We start from the raw sequence: 12,696 nt of genomic DNA, 5'->3' as shown, positions 1-12,696 counted from the left end.
AGTCCGTCTCCACTCTGCCACCTGCCTGTCGGGTAGAAGTGTCTGAGCAGTTAACCTGGGTTGGGGCTTTTATATGTGGCCAAGGACTTTGGAGTCAGCCGAGCGTTCTTGGGCCCTCTGAGTGGGGACTCCTGGAGGCTCCACAGAGTAAAGAGTAGAAGCAGGTGGACAGGAGACATGCCTCAGACAGTCCTCCTGAGTTCTGGGACAGGTGGGGAGGGTGAGGGCCTCCTCCCTGAGGCAGACACAAGCCAGGAAAGGACTCCATCAGAACCGTGTTGGAGACCCTTCCCCTGCCAGCTGGGAGGCAGTGTGGCATTCTGGGCAGCAGAGGGCGCCACTGCATTGGGCCTGGGCTAGCTCGGCTCAGGACACAGCACAGCGTTGGGCAGAATGTGCAGAATTAAAATCCGAGAAACCTAGGGCTGGGAGGGCTCTCAGGTCAGCAGAAACTGGCCACTTTGAGGCACTGGGAAGTCATCCTGGGGGCTGCCGCCAGGTGTTCCCTTGTCCTCACATGGTTTGCTCCCGTTCCCCGAGCCTCCAGTATCTGCTCCCCAGTGCCTGAAGCACCATCTACAAGGGACACAATCTGACTCCAAGGCGCAGGGAAGGAACTAGGACACAAGTAGTGCTGGTGGCCAAACCATGGCTCGTGCCATGTGGGGGTCTTGATAACAGCCTTTTCCAGAGCAGTCTTGAGGACCGGCCTGTAAGGAGCTGGCTTGAGGGTGTGGGGCTCCTCTAGGGAGGGGAAGGAGGGAAAGGATCTGGAAAGGGAGGCAGAGGCCTGGGAGTTCACCTGGGCTGCAACTGTGGACGGGCCGTAGTCTGGGATTCCTTGCTCCGGAGGAGAGGCATCAGGGAGGCTGGTGTGTGCACGGCATGTGTGTATATGAGTGTGTATGTAATGTGGCTGCAGGTAGGCCATGGACAGAGGGAAGATTGAGCCAGTAAAATGGCCGAGGGAGGGCTGAGGAATGTGAAAGAACTGCCCTGCTCCCTGCCATGCATTCCAGCACCTCTCATGTGTGTCCTGAAGAATGCTGATAGACTGTTCTAATCCAGGAATGACTAATACGTGGCACGTTTGCCACCACCTACCAAGTCTACTGTCGTGGCAGACATCACTAATCGATCATGGCTCCCCTTCTACTGTTGAGCCAGACATGGCCTCATAGTATTTCTCCACAGGTCTCTAAGTGGTAGCCACTTGACACTTTTTAAGCGAAAACCATTTCACTCAGGGATGTCTAAGCCATCTCCCTCTAAACAGATGCAAATTCTCCTCATGGGTGAAAGGTCCCCAAGGAAGGAAAAGGCCACATTCCTCTAGTCACTGCTTTGTCACCCTGATATGGGCTGGAGTGGGGGGCAGGGCTCCTCCCCAGGAGTCACTGGCTCCACCACCCTCTAGAATAAACTTCAGGAAGTCCACCCCTCCACCCCCGTCCCCCTACAGGTTCAGGAGGCCCCCAGAGAGCCAGACCACAGGGACTCAGGAGCAAAACCCTGAGGAGAAGTCAAGGGCAAATCCTCAGGGAGACCCCAGCAGCAGCAAAACCCTGATGGCTGACTCAGGCCCCTTCCCCTCTCCCGGCTGGCTGCTCATCCGGGAGGGGGTGGAGGCAGGGCCGGACCTGTGATGAAGTAGCTGAGCTCAGCGTTGAGGCCCACGTCGTTGTCGGTGCAGTTCAGCCAGACCACCCGGAAGTCCCGCGGCACGTCCTCGGACACGGAGACGTTGTATGTGGCAGGGTGGAAGGTGGGTGTCTCGTCATTCACATCCAGCACTGTGGGCAGAGTCGGTGGTCAGGGCTAGGCCTGGCTTCTGCTCTAAACAACCAGCTCTAAAGGCAGTGGCTCGTGCCACAGACCAATGGAAGCACATTTCCTAGGAGTCGACACCTGCGGGTCATGAGCTGAGGGCCCCCACGGCCGCTGGGGCCGGGACAGAGCTGACCAGAGATCCACACCCTCCCACAGCTCCCGTTCCCCTGGGGACTTGCTGCTGCTCATGCTGTCCAGACCCCACAGCCTCTTTCCAATACACGCCTAACAACGACGACGATAAGTTATGATGACGATGACGGCGCTCACCATTTCTCAGCTCTCCCCAGGTGCCAAGCGATGCTAAGTGCTGCCTCTACAGGACCACACGGGCCCCTCACATCATCCTCACTAGGCAGCCATCATTAGACACACTATATAGGCAAGGAAGCTCAGAGCAACTGAATGACTTGTCCAAAGTCACACAGTGAGGGAGTGGTGGGGTGGGGGTCTGGGGAAGCCCGTCCCCAGTTTGTCCCAGGGAAAGTAGCTGGCTTTGAAAGCTACCCTTCCTTCCGCGCCCCACACACCCCAGCCAAGAAAGTCTCATTTCCCTTATAGATCTGTGTTTTCAGCTCTGCATGCCAGGCCCCCCATTCCTCGGGCAGATGGAGCTTGGGATGACCTTCAGTGAAATGAGCCCCGCGCCACTCCGGCTCCTCTCTGTGATAACGTCAGGAGAAACGATAGGCTCATCTGATGACACGGCTTCTGCTGAGCCTTGGGAAAAAAATCTGGGGTCCTCTCTGAGAGGACTGGACACCTGCCCTGTCAATCACGGGCACAGATGTGGGTCCTCACACTGGCACCAGGAGCCCACAAGCCTTGGACCAGCAGGAGAGAGAACACTCGGCTCTCTAGTCGTCATCATCTTGGGTCGCGCTTAAGGAGGGTGAATGTGCCGAGCCAACCACCACCCAACCCCCATCCCACAGAGGCTGGCAGGACCCAGGATGGGACCAGGCCTGTCCTAGAGAACAGGCCACATCCTGCCCATTACACTCTGAACTTACTTCCCTGGGGTTACTCCTGGCCCTCTGTCAACAGCTCATGTCCACGTCCCAGTTTTGTCTTAAGAATTAAAGATACAGCCAGAGTAGATGAGCAATAGTCACCCTCCTTGGCCTGGCCCCGCCCTGATAGAGGGTGGAGACGGTGGGAATTACCGAGAGGGCCCCAGGAAGATGAGGAATCCTAGGGAGCCTGGGAATCCCAGCTGCCCTCTTCCGGGGGTGATGCCCTTCCACTGCGATTCCAGGCATTCCCCACACACGGGAGGGGAGGCTTCCCTTTACGTCTCCAAATAGAAAGTCTGTCCCTCCAAAGACGAGGACAAAGGGTTTTGAACCTCCCCTGCCTGCTCGTGAATCCGAGGACGCCACCCCCTGAGCAAGCCCTCTCTGCTGCTGCCAGGATCAAAAAGGGGGACCTTAGCAGTGGGTCCAGGCCACTGCCCCTGGGCTCTGGGACCCTGAAGGCAGTGACCAGGTGGGAAGAAGGCCCTGCCGGCATTTCTGACTTAGTGGAGACAGAGGGGGCTCTGCTGTGTCGAAGGGCTCCAGCTGAAGAGGGCGCCCATCGGCAAGGTAGCCTGTGCCGCCTGGACAGGGGACAGCAGTGGTGAGCGCGGGCTCCCAGCCGCCTGCCACTGCCCCAGGGCCCGTGCCATGTGCTCAGTGCAGCAGGAGGCACCCCTGCCCCTCACCTCGGATGGTTAGCGTGCTGGTGGAGGTCTTGGGGGGTGCGCCCGCGTCGCTGGCCACCACGCGCAGCTGGTACTCGGCGATGCGCTCGCGGTCCAGCTCGGCGGTGGTGACCACCACGCCGCTGCTGCTGTTGATGAGGAAGTCCATGCGGGGCATGCCCACAGGCATGCGGTAGGACACCAGCCCGTTCAGGCCCTCGTCCAGGTCGATGGCCACCACCTGAGGGAGAGGAGGGGCCGCGTGAGGGGTGAGGACACCAGCACTGACGCTCATCCCCTGAGAAGTACTCCCTCCTTCCCGCTGACCCACGCCTGGCGCCGGCAGACACACCTGCCCCCACCACAACCCAGAGCCTCAGGCCAGGCCACTGTCCCCAGCGCAGCCTCCCAGATGCTCTTTAAGGGGGCAGCACGTCAGAGCTGAAAGGTATCCAGATGTAACAAGTGCGGCCGGGAGTGGGGTGGCACGGGAAAGGGGCTTTTCAGAACAAGAGTCCAGGTCCACAGCCGTCCCCCCTTCAAAACCCTGCTCTCTTCGTTAGGAAGCCCTCCCAGGCTCACCCCAGCTGGCTCGGGACCCTCCAAGCTCGGCTGTCTCCCTCACCCCCGGCCCTCGTGCTGCTGGCTAGCAGCAGCTGTTAACAGCTCAGACCCTTTCAACTACATGGAGCTCAACTACACAGAACGTTTGACCAAAAGGACTCCCTTCCCTGCTTTGTTTTCATTTGTAAGACAACAAAAATAAGATGATATCAAGAACTTGTTTTTAAAAGTCACTTGAGGATTTGATTATTATTTTAAACAGGCCATTCGAGGCCATGTGTAAGCAAACCTCCTTCCAATCCCTACACTGTTCCCATTTGCACCTCTAGTCCTGACGAGCGCTCCTGACTCAAGACCCTGATATGTTGAAAGTTTTACAGAAGACGATTCAAGACATTTGAGAAAAAATGTACAATAATAGTTAAAATAAGAGCTTTGGATCAAGCCAAGACTCTCAGGATTGAAAGACAATGTCAAAGTCATCTGGTCTAATTTACATCCAACAAGTTGGATAAGAGGGTATCCAGACTCGGCTTGAATGCTTTCCATGACGGGGGGCTCACCGCTTCCAATTTGTCTGCACACAGCTCTAATCCCTGGCGAAAGTTCTTCTGCACATTCAGCAGAAATCATTATTGGTTGAGGTTGTAGAGGGCACCTGGGGAACCGCTGAGCTTGGGTCAGAGCCCTCTTTCTGTATCTGAAGACAGTTTCCCAGTTAAATGCTCCCAGCTCCTCCCACCATCTTCTCATGACTCTGAGACAGTTCCTCTGTGAACTCAGAAGCTGTGCTGGTGGGCATTTCCTTCCTCTGCTGTCTCTGAGCCCTGGAGAACCAGGTCTCGGGGCTCATCGGCTCTCTCGCCAACCTCCCTCCTATTTGGGGGACTTCTCAGGGACTGGCTGCTGTTCCCTGGATCACAGCTCCCCCTGCTGGGGGTTTGGGGAGAATGTTCTGTTGGAGAGAGTGAACGCTCCCTGGATCCTTAATCTCCTTTTACGGACGAAGCAACTGAAGCACAGTGGGCCTGCAGGGCATGGCCAAGGTTAACCATCCCGGCATCCTTAGCAAATGGGATCAGGCTAACCCTGTGCCACGGGCTCCCGCTGTCTCTAGGGTATAAACCCTCACGATAGACACATAAATCACGAGCACATCGGCTACTGTGTATCTCCTGCAATCCAAGCGCCAGGTGGCTTACACAGGTGTCTGATTGAATCCCCACAGCACAGCCAGCCAGGTACTCTTCTGATCCCCATTTCACAGGTGAGAAAATTGAGGCCCAGAGAGGTTAAATAGTGTGCTCCAAGTCACCCAGCACACAGGTGGTGGAGTTGGGACCCACACCCATCTTGGTCGTACTCCAAAGCCCATCTCAACTTTGAGGGCTTTCCAGTGTTTCTAAATAGCCCCTGTTAGGGCATCACCTCCCCTCAACCTGGACCTTCAGGGCCTCCCCGACCAGAAGGGCGATGAAGCAGGAGGCAGAGGACCCAGGTTCAAGATCAGGCCCTACCCCTTCTCGGCTACAGGGACTTGGGAAAGTCTCTGTAAGTCTCCTGAAAAGTGGGGGAATCCACCCACTGTGTGGCACTGCCTTGGGGTTTACAGGGGAGCACAGGAGAGAGGGGGCTGCCCATGGAGGCGGGATGCCTGGGCTACACTCGTCTGACCTTCTTCGTGTTCTAGAACCACCTATAGGCATGAAGTGCTGAGGGTCTTGGGCCAGCCCTCCACAATCGGGCCCTGAGAAACTGATTTGGCTTCCTAGAATTCTATTCTTCGTCCCCCTCCCTCCCTCTGCCTTTAACCATCTCCTGTGGTGCTTTCCTTTCCAGACCCAGCTCAAGCCCCTCCTCCTCCAGGAAGCCTTCCACTTCCATCTCTCAGAGCACTGGCTCTCCAAGTCTGGTGTGGATTGTGTCCCGTCTGATGGTCTCGGGCTGGCCTCCCCTGTCCCGCCCCTGCCAAGTGTCTGTCACAAGGCTGGGCACACAGCACCCACTGCTCCCTTGCTGGCTGGCTGGTGAGGGAGATGACAGAGAGCAGGCTCCCGGGCCAGGAAAGGGAAACTCACCTGGTAGACGGAGACCCCCGCAGGGGTGCCTTCAAGCACCTCGGCCACAAAAGGCAGGTTCTGAAAGGTGGGGTCATTGTCATTGAGGTCCAAGAGGTTCACAAACACCGTGGCACTGCTGGTGGCGCTCAGAGGGGGTGTGCCACCTAGGGGGGGCCGGGGACAGGAGAGGGAAAGAGGGGTGCAGGAGAAGAAGGGGGGTGGAGAAAGGCGATTCAGTGGCCCTCCATCCCAGGGGCCCCTTCACGAAGCAGCCTGGGCCTTGCACCCCCAGCTCCCTCTGCCCTCTGCGAGGGCTGGGTCACAACTGGGAAGTGGGTGTCACTCCACTCTCAGTCATCAAGACACAGCCCTCCTGGGGAGGTCCCAGGACGCCCAGAGGACATGCCACGGGGGGGAGGTCCCCAGCTCACTGAGTGTCAGGGGCCACAGCCCAGGCGTGAGGGGCACGTACAGTCTGTGACAGAGACGATGATCTTGCGCATCAGCTCCGCCTCGTGGGGGTCGGGGTTCTCCCGGTCCAGCATGATGTGCGTGGTGCGGATCTTGCCTGTGCTGCTGCTGATGTGGTAGAACTTGTTGGGTGGCTGGATGCTGTACACCAGAGTGCCGTTCTCCCCCAGGTCCGGGTCAATGGCCACCACCTGCCCGGGAGGAACCGACCCCTCCACTGAGCCAGGCCAGGGAGGGGGTCTCTGTGGCCCGGGCTGCCCGCCCGGGTTGTCTGAGCTCACACACCGGGCCCGGGCACCCCACTGTCTGGGAGCAGGAGGTATCCTCGCTCAAACTTGGGAAGTGGGTCTCCCTCCCGGCTTCAGCAGGGGGATCTCTGGGGGTGGGGAGGAAGGAGGTTCAGAAGATGAACAAGCACTGGAAGTCCTGGGCTTCCTGGCTTCTCCGTCCACTGTTCTGACTTTAGGTAAGTCCCTTTCCCCACTCAAGCCTTGGCTTCTGATCTGTAAAAGCCACACTTAGCACCCGATAGCATATAGGAGGCTCCCCGAACCTCAGAGGCACCAGGCCTTCTCCACCTGCTGTGTCAACAGTCTTACGAGGAGGACACCTATAATTAAGCCCATTTCACAGATGAGGCACAGTGAGTCTCCCCAAGTCTCCCAGCCAGGAAGTGGCTCTAGGTCCCTCCGGCAGGAAACACCGCCAGCATCCTGCCTTTTCAGACATGTGGGGTAACATGTTCATGGAGCTTTTGGGGGAGGAGTCCCTGTAGCTCACGACCATGGACCTCTTCAGGGTGGGGGCTGGGAAGGGTTGGGGAGCCCAAATCCTTGGCTGATCTTTTGAAAGGCTTTGAAACCACAGATTTTGGGAACTGGGTTCCTCCTCATCAAACCCTCTCTTCTTTCCTTTGGAGCTTTAGACTGTGAGGCAATTTGAAAAGAACTGGGCCTCTTGGGACACCAAGGATGACAGGGCATGGGAAGGGAGCCATGGATAAGTCCCCTGGTCTGGAGGGTGGGCCAGTCATGGGGCTGGGGGTAGGGGAGGCTGGAGGAGGGAGAGGCCTGAGTTTCCCTGAAGGGGAACGCCATCCTCGAGAAGGGGGAGGGTCTCAGGACAGGGGCCCCAGACACTCTGGCCCCTTTAACTTTCCAGCCCCTCCCCATGAAGGGATCAGCCTCACTGCTGACCTAACCCAGAGCAACAAACCCTGCAGCGCATTCTCTCCCAGGTCCTCACGCCCACCAATCCCCTGCTCTGTAGGACCTTCTCTACCATCCACCGCCCACAAGGGGAAAGCAGAGCTCAGAGAGGCATGGGCCAGCCTCAGTGTCAGACAACACCAGCCTCGGAGCTGACTCAGTTCCCACCCCGGACAGCAGTGGCACCCACCCCTCCGCTCACCCCCAACCCTGGCTGCAGGGGCCACTGCAGCACCAGAGGTGGACAAGATCAATGGCGGGTGGTGACCGCAGTCCCAGGGGCCGCATCAGGACGGTGTCATTCTTAACTCCAGAACACGTGGCGATGACAGCCTGGCCGTGTCAGCTCCTTCATCTTACTTGATGTGGGGTCTTCTGTGCTTTGGCGGCAGAATCTGTCCCTCCTCTGGCTTAATCCTCAGCCCGCGGTGTCTCAGGGGCCATTAGACCAGAACAGACAGATGGTTGGCCTGCTCAGGGTGCCCATCTGCCCCTGGGCCCCAGGGAGGTCAGGGAGAGAGGCCAATGTTGGCGCTGAACTCCGAGCCACTCTGGGCCCCTCTTCTGCTTCAGAGAGTGGGACATGGCTCTAGTCCCACCCTAGCTGCTCAGCCCATCTCCTGCCTTCCCAGCCTTGCTGTGCCAATGGGGATGGGGGAGGCCCCAGCCTTCCAGGCCTGAGCAGCCCTCACTGTGCTGCGGGCATGGTGCTCAGTTTCCCCGCCTCTATAATGGGGACCCAATCACCCCTATTTCGACAGCAGGGGACAAGGCTCTCCTGGTATCATTTCAGCCAGGCAAAGTCATCCCACTGATGGACAGAGGAGACCAGCAAGCCCTGTGTTTCTGCAATGCTCCTCTCAAGTTAGAGGAGGGAGATAGTTTTTATTCCCATTTTTTCTGGATAGGGAAACTGAGGTACAGAGCAGTTAAACCACCCGTTCCAGGGCAGCAGCCTGTTGCTGAATGTGCTGAGATACCTTCCACTACCCCTGAGTGCTGGGGTGGGGGTACCTTGGGCAGCTGCTTCCAAGTGACCATGGTTGGGGGTGGGCACTGACTCTTGGCCCCTTGGCCCACTCCCTGGTCATGGCATGGGGGCACAGGAGAAGGCAGTGGGCTGGGACCCCTCCTGCAAGCTCCCTGCTGGGCGATTGTATAGAATCTCACCACTTTCCCCTCATTATTTCCCATTTCATGCTCGTCATTTTTCTCCTGGCCTGACGGGGAATAATTCTCTCCCTCTTCCCTCTCCTTTAGTTTGCTGGAGGGCTTTGAAAGGCTCTAAATCAATGCCTATCAGCCAGGTCCTGGAAGGAGGCTGCAGGAGCGGGGAGGGAGAGTTGGGCCAAAATCTCACTTGCAAACAGAGAACGGCCACTCTGCAAGCTCGCGCCCGTGCGGGTTGGACGCCCGCAGTGCACACGTGCACACGGACACCTCCCTGGTCAGCTCCCGGTGCACACGAACATGGCACATGATCGTCTGCACACGGCTCTGAAAAAAAATCACTGGAATCACCCTGCACTTCAGACACCAGGGCCAGTGGCCAGGGCTCCCTCTAGAGGGGCCCTCGGTCACACACCCTAGTCTCCCTCTGACAGGGAAGACTCGACCCCACCTGGTGGAGTGGAGAGCCAGGTAGGGCGGGGATGAAAGGCGAACAAGTTCATCAACAGCTCTCATTCGCAAATACTGAACGCTTACAATGTGCCTGGCACTGTGCTAGGCACTGGGGCTCAACAGTGAACAAGACAGATGTGATTCCAGCAGCGGGGGCAGCTGATGGCGACAACAGCTGTCATTTGCTGACCACTCACCGTGTGCCGGGGTACTTTGTGTATTTTGGCTCATTAAGTATGACTACAACTCTACCAAGTGAAGAATTTATCCCCGTTTTCTACTTGAGAAGGTGGGAGCACAGAGAGGTTAAGTAACTTGCCCAAGGTCACACAGCTGGTAAGTAGTATGGCTGGAATTAGAGCCCAGACATTTTGGTACCAGAGGCGCCCACTTAATCACTGAGCTATACTGCCTCTTAATAAGCAAGCAACCTAACTAACAGATAAACACGGATTGTGTGGCCATCTCTGAAAGAAACAGAGTGTAGAGAGGTGGCATTTTGAGCTGGGGCAGATGGAGGAGAATGAGCCAGCCATGGGAAGAGCAGGGGTGGGGAGTAGAGGAAGAAGGGCACCCTGCAGGGGCAGGAAGAGCTTGCGCAGAGGCTCCAAGGTGGGAAAGAGTTCAGCAGGTTTAGGAAACTGAAAGGTGTGTGTGTGTGTGTGTGCGCGCGTGCACGCGCGGTGGCTCTGAGAAGGGGGGTGGGAGATGAGTCAGCAGGTAGGCCAGTTTCTGTTCAAATATCACCTCCCCCTTGATGTCACCTCTGGGTTAGCTGTTCCCTGCCTGAAGCCCACTTTTCTCACACCTCAGCCACAACGCCTACGTCACCCAGGGCCGTCGTGAGGCCTTAGAAGGCCCCAGGGGGCCCCCTCAAAGGTATTACAATGTACCCATGTATATATGCGTACATACATTTCACGGCTCTAAAATCTGAAAGAATTTTTATGACTATTCCTTTTGAAATTATTTTGCTATGACAAGCTCAGTTAATGTGGGCTTCATTTCTGCCATCCTAGCAATCATCACACATAACTGGGAATTCCAGAAAATCAAACCCACAATTTGTCCTCACATGCAATGAAATTTTTACACACATTAAATCGCGTCATTTCTAAGGTTGTCACAACATGTTTGGCAGATGTTTAATATAACAAGCTTTAATTCTGATTCTGCGCTTTTCTTTTTGAAATTCTGAGTCATTAACATTTTTTTTTTTTTCAGGGCTCAAACACCACCGTGAGTCACTGAAAAGCTGAAGTCCCCCATCCCTGTGGCTGCCCCAAGCTGGGGGAGGAACGGCCATGTCCACTCTACCCTGAGGGGTGGACACACATGTCCATCTCCCGAGAGTTAAGGTGGGGCAGATCCCGTGGGCCGGGTGGGTCCAGTAAGGACTCTGGCTTTTACACAGGGTTAAGGTGGGAACCAGTGGTGGGTTTGAGCCTAGGAGTGACACCAAGCTCCCTGAAAGCAGAGAGGAAACTTGCTGCTTCCCGTACTCCTGCCAAGCACAGAGTCTGGCCCATAGTAGGTGCTCACTGAAGGTCTGTGGAGGTTTCCTGGAGAGTGGGGGGCACTGGGCAGCAGGCCCCTGGCCCACCGTCCTTACCTGCTCATGGCTCGGAGGATGTGAGGAAAGGCTGGCGACCCGGAGAAGGCTACCGGGGACCTGATCTGGGAACTGCCCAAGGCCAAGTGCAGTCCCAGCCGGGCCGAACTACTTTTTGCCTGGCAGGTGGACTCTCTAATAGTGGCACCCCTGGCTGCTGTTCCACGCAGCCACATTCTCTCCTCAGTTCCCTCTGGGAGGAATTTCTCAGTCACGTAAAGCAAAGGTAAGAGTTGACCAGACAGATGTTCACAGGGGAATATTGTGCCCCAGCTCTTGGGGTCTCTGGCTGGGGTTGTCCTAGTCTAGACCCCTAGTGTACATGAGGTGGCAGCAGAGAGCGCCCATCGGATCTGTAGCCTAGAGAGCACGGAGGAAAGGGCCTAGGGGAGCGGTTGCCAAATCTGGCTCTGAGCTGGAAGGACGCTCCCAGTCTGGGGCTTTGAGAAAACACAGATTCCAGATCCCTACCCCGCCCCCCCCACCCCCCGGCCACCCTACAGGAATCCTTGCAAGGGGGACCCGCCCACGAGTCGAGAGTCATTCGGATCCTGAACTTGTACAAAGGAAGACAGGACAGACGTGATGGCCATCTCTCTCTCTCTCTCTCTCTCTCTCTCTCTCTCTCTCTCTGTCCTTCCTTCCAGGCTGACATCCTCTCCCATCTAGACCAGGTGGACCTTGTCACTACCGGCTGTGGTTGATGTGGTGTGGGGCAGGGAGGCTAGGCATCACCACCCCACGGTTGCTTGCACTCAGTGTGGGGCAGCCTTCCTGGAGAGCTGGATATGAAAGTTACCATCTCTTCTCTCATCCCACCTGAGTTCTCCAGTTTTTCGGGACCTGGGCCACCTGTCAGAGCACCGCTGAGCCAACAGAGGGATAAAGGCCAGGTGGGACCTGGGTTTCAGTCCTGACACTATCTCTTCCTATCTTACTAGCTCTGCGACCTTGGGCAAACCCCTCAAACGCTAACTCTCCATTTTCTCCATCACACAGCGGAAGCAAGGAATCCATCTGCCACGTGGGACCACACATGCACAGCATCTGGCATGTCCCAGCAGGGTTGCCGTAATCTGTCAGGTTCATGTCTATCACAGGGCTGGCTGGCGTCTGTGGGGCTGGACATCTGGGGAGAGGCCTCCCTGAATGAGGCCAAACGGGCACAATATGAGGGCGAAAAGAAAGCCTCACAAATGTGAATCCCAGAGCAGAGCGGATCGAGTGGGGTGCTCAAGCCTGGCTCTGCTCAGCTTCCTCAGGACTCTGCTCTCGCTCCTGGACGCCCTGAGGTTTTTGGCTGTGTCTCCCCTCCCCTACCCTGAGTCACATTCCCTGCACGCAGCACACACAGGAGCCTGTGAAAACCTGGAACGACCCGTGCCAGAAAGTCCCTGAACTCTGAACCCCTTGCTGGGGCAGCCCTGGGCCCGCTGACCCAGGCCGATGGCTGCAGTGATGGAAGTGGTGAAGGAAGGCTCTGAGGGCAGAGCTGAAGCTTGCGCGATCTGAGCGGGGGACGGGAGGCTGGGGGCTCTCCTGAGGGGGTGGCCGGAGTCCTAGGGTCTCGGTCCTAAGGGTGGCTATGAGCTGAACCAGCCCTAGCTCCTCTGGCACTGTCCTTGGGCTGCCTGGGCTCCTTTT

General features: G+C 57.0%; 1 protein-coding gene across 2 annotated transcripts in view; it reads right to left on the bottom strand.

Moving 5' to 3' along the window:
• The window catches only part of CDH23 (cadherin related 23), a 394,527-nt gene that overhangs the window by 100,006 nt on the left and 281,825 nt on the right, over positions 1-12,696 (bottom strand). For both annotated transcript variants that reach the window (XM_060125509.1, XM_060125510.1), the window contains 4 exons: positions 6,611-6,800; positions 6,157-6,302; positions 3,536-3,755; positions 1,641-1,793 (listed from right to left, as the gene is read on the bottom strand). In XM_060125509.1, coding sequence (XP_059981492.1) covers positions 1,641-1,793; positions 3,536-3,755; positions 6,157-6,302; positions 6,611-6,800 — 709 coding nt within the window. The remainder of the gene's footprint in view (positions 1-1,640; positions 1,794-3,535; positions 3,756-6,156; positions 6,303-6,610; positions 6,801-12,696) is intronic.

The sequence above is a fragment of the Lagenorhynchus albirostris genome, chromosome 16, assembly GCF_949774975.1.
Source record: "Lagenorhynchus albirostris chromosome 16, mLagAlb1.1, whole genome shotgun sequence".
Taxonomy (NCBI): Eukaryota; Metazoa; Chordata; class Mammalia; order Artiodactyla; family Delphinidae; genus Lagenorhynchus; species Lagenorhynchus albirostris.
Note: the sequence above shows the minus strand (reverse complement) of the source record. Positions and strands in the feature narration are given on the sequence as shown.